General features: G+C 43.4%; 1 protein-coding gene across 4 annotated transcripts in view; it reads left to right on the top strand.

The window, feature by feature from the left end:
- Positions 1 to 326: 326 nt before the first annotated feature.
- Edrf1 (erythroid differentiation regulatory factor 1) overlaps positions 327 to 9470 on the top strand; it is a 33595-nt gene continuing 24451 nt past the window's right edge. For 2 of the 4 annotated variants that reach the window (XM_090345637.1, XM_090345636.1), the window contains exons 1-8: positions 327 to 508; positions 1527 to 1735; positions 3083 to 3149; positions 4250 to 4375; positions 5031 to 5155; positions 5684 to 5840; positions 8357 to 8458; positions 8723 to 8844. In XM_090345637.1, coding sequence (XP_090201763.1) covers positions 404 to 508; positions 1527 to 1735; positions 3083 to 3149; positions 4250 to 4375; positions 5031 to 5155; positions 5684 to 5840; positions 8357 to 8458; positions 8723 to 8844 — 1013 coding nt within the window. In that variant the 5' untranslated portion in view covers positions 327 to 403. The remainder of the gene's footprint in view (positions 509 to 1526; positions 1736 to 3082; positions 3150 to 4249; positions 4376 to 5030; positions 5156 to 5683; positions 5841 to 8356; positions 8459 to 8722; positions 8845 to 9470) is intronic. The other 2 variants (XM_090345639.1, XM_090345638.1) reach the window with 1 other exon arrangement.

Here is a 9470-nt window from a genome sequence, read left to right as displayed (position 1 = left end):
ATTGACTCCGGTGCCAGGAGCCGCCAACGGCGCCCAGACGGAGGACTCGGCTGCCTCCGACCCCGACGACCCCCTAGCCGCGGGGCCGACAAAGACCAGCGGTGGGCAATGAGTCGGGCCTGGGAGTCAAATATCGCGAGACGTGGTAGCGCCCCGCCGCTCTGACAGGCGCAGGCGCACTGCAGCGCCCGTCCCCGGCCGCGAGCTAGGCTCGGGCGGCAGCCCCGGCCCAGGCCTGCCATTTAGGACAAAGCTCGCGAGACTTGACCGCGTCACTTCAAGCCCTTCCTGTCCGGAGCCGGAAGTGAGGTCGGTGGCGCGCCTGGGGCCCTTGCTTTGCGCCGCGGCCGCATCGGGCCGCGGCTCCTCGGCCGTCGTCTTCAGCCTTCCGGGGAGCGAGGCGATGGGAGACGCCAAGGAGGCCGGGGCCGAGGCCCCGCCGGCGGGGGCCGCCGTCCGAGAGGGGCTCAGCCTCCTGCCCCCGGGGGAGTCGGAGGAGCCCGCCCCGGTGAGTCGGCCCGGGGAAGGGGCTGTCGGGGCGCCGGGCGCCTCGGGGCCGGGAGAGCTGTCACCGCGCTCCGCGGCCTCCCCGGGCGCTCGCGTCCACGGCCGGCCTGGCTCCCAGCCGTGCTAGGTAGCCGGCGGGGCGGTGTGCGTGCCAAGAGCCGCCTCCGAAAGGCGCCCCTGCCGGGCGGACGCGCCTCCCCGGACCGAGCGGAGCTCCGAGGTGCGGTGCTGCCCCGCCGAAGGGAGCCGCGTGCGAAGGCAGGGTCGGGTCGTGAGCCCCGGCTGACCCGGCCGGGCTGGGCGCGGGACTGCCGCCGGGAGCGGCCCCGGTGTCGGGCCTGGGGAGGCTCGGAGCTGACGGACCATTCGAAGAACGTTTGCAAACCAAAAGGCCCAGATAGCGCAGCCGTGGATCCTTTGGAAGTGACTCACGTGATTGAAATCCAAGTATTTTAGATAAAACCAGTGACCCGTTAGAGTAGGGACTTGAATTCAGGCCACGGTGCTGCCCCTGAGATCCCCACCCCCCAAAAAAAAACTAGCACTCTTCCCCTCGAACCACAGTTCCACTTTCAGCGTTTCACTGATTAGTTGGAGATAGTGTCTCAGAGACGTTATGCCTGTGCTGGCTTCGAACCCTGATCCTCAGACTTCAGCTTCAGGAGTAGCAAGATTACAGGTGTGAGCCACCATGGCACCGAGTATAATTCCTCTATGCCGCACAACAGAACTGAGCAACCCTCGGCTTCTCCTTCTGCACTTTCTATGAATCCATTTTAAAAGGTTTATTGCTTGGCCTGTTCCCTAGCTGAGAAACATGGCCATCATGCTTCTTGATTCATCCCTTTCAGATTTTATGTGAGAAAGAGCTAAGGGAATGTGATAATTATTCTCAATTTTATTCGTAACATGTAGCATATGTTCTTGGTGGAGCTTGATGTGGTGGGCTCTTGTTCTTTTTTAAAGGTGAGAGTCTCATTCTGACTAGTCACTGAAGTTTTGTCCAATATCTTAATTAGGGATCAGCTTTATTTCTTGGAGGCAGTGAAGTGAAGAGCCGAGCTGTGGTGAAATACTCTTCTGCTCCTCCTCGAACAGCATTTGCACGCCTCGAGGAGAAAACAGACTTGAAACTCCCACCTGCCAACTGGTTGCGAGAAAGTGCCAAACTAGGGCCTGCTGGAACTACCATACTTGGCAACAGTAAGAAAAGCAAGCCATTTTCAAGGTAAATTTTAGCAAATGCATTTTACCTGACTCTACCTCTCATTTAAAATTCTTGCAGTAAAAGGATTCAGACTCAGGGCCTTGTGTTGGCTAGACAGGCTCTCTACTGTTTGAATCGCACCTCCACCCCTTTTTGCTTTAGGATCTTTTCCAGGTTTTTGCCCTTATCCAGTCTCAGAACAGAACCTTACTCCCCTATCTATAGTCTTCCTGCATAGCTGGGACTTATTGAGGATAGAGTCTTTGCTGCTGACTTTTTGCTTGGGCTAGCCTTGAACAACATTAGCCCATTCTCTGCCTTCTGAGTACTTGAGATTACAGGCATAAGCCATTATGCTTGACCCTACTTAAAACTCTGAATACTTGTGTTTTAGTTTAATTTATGATGCACATTACTGAAAAACTTTTTAAAAGATCATACTTTCTTTTCTTGTTTTTGGTGTGGCTTGAATTCAATGCACTGTCCCTGAGCTCTTCAGCTCTATCCCTTCGGCCACAGCCTCACTTCTGGTTTTCTAGTGGTTAATTGGAGATAAGAGTCTCATGGACTATAGTGATTAGGCTGGCTTTGAACCTTAATTCTCCAATCTCAGCCTCCCTGAGTAGCTAGGATTACAGGTGTGAACCACTGCACATACTTAACTTTCAAAGTCTTTTTCCCCCATACAATATGAAGCATGTGCAGTGTATTACACAATCAAGTCTGTAATATTACTAATAAAGATGCATGTTGACTACTTAGCCATTTTAGACAGTTTGCCAACCTTATGATTATGTGAAAGCAAAGAACTACAAAGGCACCCGGAAATCTATTTCACTACTGATTTGTCCTTTGAAATTTTTCATTAAATGGTTATAGCCATGGTTTTCTCTTGGAGACTTTTTTTTTTTTTTTTTTTTTGTGCCAGTCCTGGGCCTTGAACTCAGGACCTGGGCACTGTCCTTGGGCTTTCTTAAGGTTAGATCTCTATCACTTGAGCCACAGCACCACTTCCAGCTCTTTTCTATGTATGTGGTACCAATGAATCGAATTCAGGTCCTCATGCATGCTAGGTAAGCACTCTACCACTAGACTAAACTCCCAGCCCCATTCCCCTGGAGACTTTTGGAGTTTCACAGTAATAGTTAATACTATCTTCCATGATTGTTACTGTGTATTATCAAATTAAAAGATGTGTGAAATTTTCAAACACTGTTTTATGTACCAATAAGGAGGAAATACTACCTGCCCCACATGGTGAAACTCATTTTGATTCAAAGACATTAGGTTGTGGAGTGCATGTCCTAGAAGCAGTGAAATTTGACATACTGTTTACCTTTTCACCCATGGCCTTTTTTCCTTCTGTAGTTTTGGCATGGCATATGATTTCATCGATTCGGTGGGAAATGATGTGGATGTTGTCTCTGACTCTGAAGTAAGTATTATTATTTAGTGCAACTGGGGAGTTGTGCTTTTGTTTGTTTTTGCCAGTCCTGGGCTTGATCTCAAGGCCTGCGTGCTTTCCCCAAGGTTAGCGTTCTACCACTTGAGCCACAACACCACTTCCAGCTTTTCTGTGTATGTGGTACTGAGGAATGGAACCTGGGTCTACAAAGACCCATGCTAGGCAAGCACTCTACCACTAGACCAAACTCCCAGCCCTGTGCTGATACTTTTTATTGTAGTCTTAAAAAACTGGTGATGAAATAAGACAGTTGTGTGATTACTATCTTGGTTTTTTGTTTTCTTTTTTTGTTGTTGTTGTCGGTCATGGGACTTGAACTCTGGATCTAGCCCTGTCCCTGAGCTCTTCAGCTCAAGGCTACTGCCCTACCCTTTGAGGCACAGCACCACTTCACTTTGTTTTTCTGGAGGTTAATTGGAAAAGAATCTCACTGACTTTAGTGACCAGGCTGGCTTTGAACCTTGATCTTCAGATGTCAGCCTCCTGAGTAGCAAGGATTGCAGGCGAGAGCCACTATGGCTTTGTCTTATGTTTTTAAAGTATATTCTTTATTGCATCTCTTTATCACAAAAGAGGGAACAACTCCCAGAGCAATTTAGTGATAACTGTAGTAATGGTAATAGTTGTGTTTAATAGTGGTGACTGAAATTTATTACAAGCTTTGGGATTTTAAGCTTTGGGATTATTTTGCGTGAGTTACCAATTGAGAATTATAGCAATATTCTGCTAAAGTCTTCTGATTCTCATTTGGTAATTTTCTTCTAATACGCCACAAAGCTGGGTCAATGTAACAGTATTACTTATGCCCACATTAAGAAATTCTATCCTGTAAAACTAAATGTGTAGCTGTCATCACATTTACATAGTATGAATCATTGCAAAGGATTCGGGCTTTAAATATCCACCTTTCCTTTGGTCACATGAGCTTTCTGTGTGAAGTGCACTTTGTATACACATAAAGAATTATAGATAGATTTTGCTTTGAATTGAATGAGGCCAACTTTTTTTTAAGATTCTGGATCACACTGAAAGGGACTTGCTGAACTATTTTTCTTCTTCATTGTTTTAAGAACATAAAAAAGCTCCTGAAGATTCCCTACAGCAAGTCCCACGTAAGCATGGCTGTGCACCGCATAGGAAGGACCCTCTTACTAGATGAGCTGGATATTCAAGAACTCTTTATGAGGTCATCTCAGGTAATGGTTTTGTGAAAGATGTTATTCTAGCTCTCAAGAGCACTGCAAGTTTCATTTTTGTTTCAAAGGAATGCCAAAGAGGAAATGTGTATACACACATACATACATATATACATATATGTATGTGTGAAATACATTTAGTTTTCCTTTTGAAGTCTGTTATTTATTGGACACTGGGCAAGGTATTGGGATAAGACTGAGTAAGTTAGCTGTTGATCCTAAGCAACTCATACTTTGGTAGTAAAAGCATATGTACAAATAATTTCAACATGTGTACAGAGGAGGTTGTGCCTCAAACAACAAAGAAAATTAACAAGAACTACCCTTCTTGCCTGGCTTAGAAGAAGATAGGATATGAACTTTTTTTATGTGTTGTGACATTTTTGGGACTTGAGCTCAGGTTTCAAGGCCTGGACACGGTCCCTGAGCTGCCATGCTTGAGGCTGGCACTTTACTACTTGAGCCACAGTTCTGCTTCTGACTTTTTGTCCACTACAGACCACTTCCTAAACATTGCACCACCTCCTTTTGCACTGAGGGCACACCATAACATACAGGTTTTTAAGGAACATTAGGGATGCAAACTATAGAAAAGTAATAGATTATTTTGATTATGCATGTATTATGGTTGATAATTTTTGTATATGTCATTCAGACTGGTGATTGGACATGGTTGAAAGAGTTTTATCAAAGACTGATAGACCAGAAGTGGCAGAGGAAGAAAAAGAGCAAAGAACACTGGTATCAGAAGGCCATTCTGTCCAAATTTCTGTATTACAGGTATTTGGTTTCTTGTTTATCTTAGAGAAAATATGTTGTTGTTGTTGTTGTTTTGTGGGTCATGAGGCTTGAACTCTGGACCTGGATGCTGTCCCTGAGCTCTTTGGCTAACTGCTACCACCCTATCCTGGACCTGGGTATTGTCCCTGAGCTCTTCAGCTCAAGGCTACAACCTTACCTTTGAGCCACAGCCCCACTTCCCATTTTCTAATGATTAATTGTAGGTAAGAGTCTCAAGGCTTTGTAGTGCCCAAGCTGGCTTCAGATCTCAATCTTCAGGTCTCAGCTTCTCTAGTAGCTAGGATTATAGGTGAGAGACACCTTGCCCGGTGAAATTATGAGATTCTTATCTAAAATTTAGTTTGAGGCCAGTAAATCTAATGATTTAAGTTTTACCTCTGTGATACTAATATTTTAGTTCTTATTCTATACGATGTATGCTTGGTTGTATAGTCTAGTTCTTACAGATGAGTAGATTATTAGCCTTTGTAACCACGTAACTGTTTTTCTTCCTGATCATCCATCCAGTATCAATGGTGATGGAGCTGCCCAGCCTGTTCCACCTGCTGCAGAGCCGCAGGAACCATCTGCTTCTGATGAGACGCCTGACTCTGAGGGGGCTTCATGGCCTGCTCCTTTTGAAATGCCAGCCTCAGTTTCTGAAGACCCCAGTGCTTCCAGTCAGGTCTGTTAGTACTTGAATACCAATTGCATGAATTCACCTAGGAAGACAGAACCACCTATCATATATACTAAGAGAACAGATATATAGGAAGAATAGTATTTTTCTCAAGTTGTGTTTTAGAATTAGAAAATAACTTCTTATAGTTGTTCTGTAGTAAAATTTTAAAGTATCCTATTGAATAAGTTTATGAGTACTGATTTTATCCATATGAGTACTACATAACAATAAAAGTACATTGTTTAGTTATGTAGTGCATACATATCAAATACTGAGACTAATAGGTCTATTCATAATTTAATTAGGTCTAAAATATCTCTTTTTTAAGACTTTTCAAGTCCCTAGTCCTGGCCCATATTTATGTTATAATTAGAAAGAGACCATGTTTTATCTCTTACATAGTCTTGATTTCTTTTTACTTTTTCTTCATTTCTTTTTGTCCTTATTATGACTGTTACAGAATAAAAGCAGGTATGCAGTAACTCACGCCTGTAATCCTAGCTACTCAGGAGGCTGAGTTCTGAGGATCGCAGTTCAAAGCCAGCCTGGGCACTAAAGTCTACATGAGACTCTTATCTCCAATTAATCACTGGAAAACAGGGGGTAGTGTGGTAGCCTTGAGCTGAGAAGCTCAGTGACAGCACCCAGGCCCAGGGGTTGGGTGGTTGCCTTGAGCTGAAGAGATGAGGGACACTGCCCAGGCCCAGAGACCAAGTTCCATGACCTACCAAAAAGGGAGGGGGGCTGTGTTGTAGTTTAGTTGTAGAGCAGTTACCTGGCATATACAAGACCTTGGGTTTTATCTCCAGCACTGCAAAAAAACAATCTAAGTGATTTTATAATTTGTTTCATGCACTAGAACAAGTTTGGCCATATATTACCAGTAATATTTTTTAATATTCATTTAGTATTCTTCATCTTCAAAACCTACACCTTGGGACAATGGTCACTACTATGCTACTGCCACTTTGCCTTTCTCTCAGTGTGTTCTTATGTTGACTAGAAGTTAGATTTGAGACTGTATGTAGGAAACAGGCAGAGTGCATACCTGTTATGCCATGTTTTTTGCTATGTGTCTTTAAGTTTGTTTTTTTTTCCCCTCATCCTTGGAGCTGCATATGGTAAGACCAATATCACTTGACAGATAACTGAATTCAAAGTTCTAAGAAACAGATGCTTTTCTGTGGTCACAAAAGCTGTGAAGTCCAAGCTATTGTTTACATGCAGCTCTCTGGCCTGGAGGTCTGTTCCTACATTGAATTCCGCTACATCTGTGTCCTGCACACATTTAGGATGAATCTAGAAGCCATCAGATTGGCTTAGCAGAGCTAGCCAACCATTAAAATAATAGTTTACATAATATTTTTGCTCCCTAAATTCTGGCATTTGGGGATTTATTTATGTGTGCAGCCTATTGCTTCATGAGTTCTTGTTCCCCAAACCGGAACAAGAAGTAGTGGGCTAGAGCCCTTTTCAAGCAGTAATAGAAATTATACAAGTGTCCTTGGGAAGGCTTGGGGCCCCACCTCCTGAGACTTGTAACTCAGAGCCACGGCTCCTCTGGCAGCCACAGCAGGCAAGTTCCACTTTGGGAAGGGGCCCATAGGTTGATAACACGTCTGCATAAGCAAATGTTAAAATAGGAAGAGAGTCTGAAGTTCTCAGCTCCTCCTGGAGTTGGAAACAGGACACAGAAGTGCCGATTCCCCCAGCTGGTAGTCCCATACGCTTTATAGGTTGACACATGCATCTGCTGAAGACAGAATTGCCTGAATAAACACCACGCACATATGTCCATATTGGGGTCAGGAACAACACTGATGTGAAACAATTATAGTACTTTTTTAAGGGTAACAGTTGGAAAATAGAAAAATAGACTGAATTTATCCAACAGCAAAGTGTTTTCCAAAATGTATTCCATGGACTATATTAAGAACAAAAAGTGTTTTGAGATTAGTTTGGGAAACCGTGGAAGGCACTAGGGGAGTTTTTGTTTTTTAAAAAGGATATTGGGGATGAGAGATATAAGGGCAATGAAGATTGCAAATCTTCAAAGAAGCAGTAGTATAAGAGATACCTTTCCAATCTGACTGGCAAGTTTTCACTGAGCGTCCTGGATCTAGGATTCTGGAAGCATACATTCAGGCCTGCTAAATTGGAGACTATCAAGATAATGGGTGTCTCAGACTATAACTGAGATGTTTAAGAATTTTAACTGAGTGGTGATAGTGTAAGCTAAAATAGCAGAAGTAATCAAATTTGTCTAAAAAATAAGAAATGAAAACTTTGAAATCTTGACTTTCCCATCTCATTTGCATAAGATCTAAATGTTAGTAGTTTTCCATAGCAGGTATAATTCAGAACTAAAGCAAACAGCCCAAGGATTAGACATTGTGTTGGCTCAGTTCACAAAGGTGGATTTGAGATGTGTGCTCTGAGGTTTAGGTGACATTCTTTAAACATAGATCTTTCTTAAGAAGTATTGGCAGCAGAATCACTCCTTATCTTGCGTTCCACAGGGCAGTGAGCCTCTTGAGCCCTCATGCATAGTGGGGCATGTGGCCTCAGCACCCAAAGAGCAAAACCTGACTACTTTGTTCAATGACGGGGAGAACAGTCAGGTATGCTTTCCATGCACCAAATTGACATATCTAGTCCTCGGTCTGCTTCGTCATTACAAAACTAGTCTTGAATGGAATCGACAGGGAAGAAAATCAGCTTAATCCCAAGATCAAGTTTACTCTGTAAACACCTCTGCTCTTACAGCTCTGGGGGCTTGCCCATGTCTTCTTTCTTTCCCTTGTTCTGATCTTTCTGTGAATCACTGGGGGGAAACTGTGATTCGTTGGTTTCTTACATATAGTCTTTTCTATTTTGAATCATAGGGACTTAAAAATGATTTTGTCCGGAATATTTTGTGGACATTTGAAGATATTCACATGTTGGTTGGCTCTAACATGCCCATATTTGGTGGAGGCAGATATCCAGCAGTCAGCTTACGTCTCAGGTAAACCAACTTATGGCCCCCTTGAGCATGTTATCCAGATGCTGCCTTTAGACTAATTAATGTCCTGTCTGCTTTACATTTGTATTTGGACAACCTCTTTTCCATTTTTTTCTTTGCTTCCTTCCCCTGTCAACTGACGTGGCCACAGTGGGGAAATGCCATAGGTCAAGAGCTAAGTATTTGTCCTAGATCTAGTTGGATAGAGCCACAGGTCAGCTGGACTGATCTGTTCTTACCTTTAAATCATAGTTTAAATCTGTAGTTTGTGAGACAACACAGAACTGTTAAGGAGATGTCTTTCCAACTTCCTGTTAACAGATTATTCTTAATATTCATAAATATTCATGTCAGCCAGTGTGATTTTTAGCTTGAGTGGTAGTCTTTCAGGTTGAGCGAGGAGCATCATGCTTCCCTTTACTTATTTTGAAAACTTACCAATACAATTAGAAATATAAGCATATCATTGAGCCACATATCATTGAGCCACAAGTGCTGGCCTCATCAGACAAGAAAGTATATATGGCCATTTTCATTAAGAGAGAATAGGATAAAATAGATCCGTGGGGAAATAAGTGTCTGATGATTCATTACAGAACATCTTAAATAAACCAAAATAACACTAGAAA

This window comes from Megascapheus bottae, chromosome 15 (assembly GCF_031878675.1).
Source record: "Megascapheus bottae isolate mThoBot1 chromosome 15, mThoBot2.hap1, whole genome shotgun sequence".
NCBI lineage: Eukaryota > Metazoa > Chordata > Mammalia > Rodentia > Geomyidae > Megascapheus > Megascapheus bottae.
The sequence above is the reverse complement of the archived record's forward strand: the minus strand, read 5'-3'. Positions and strand labels throughout refer to the sequence as shown.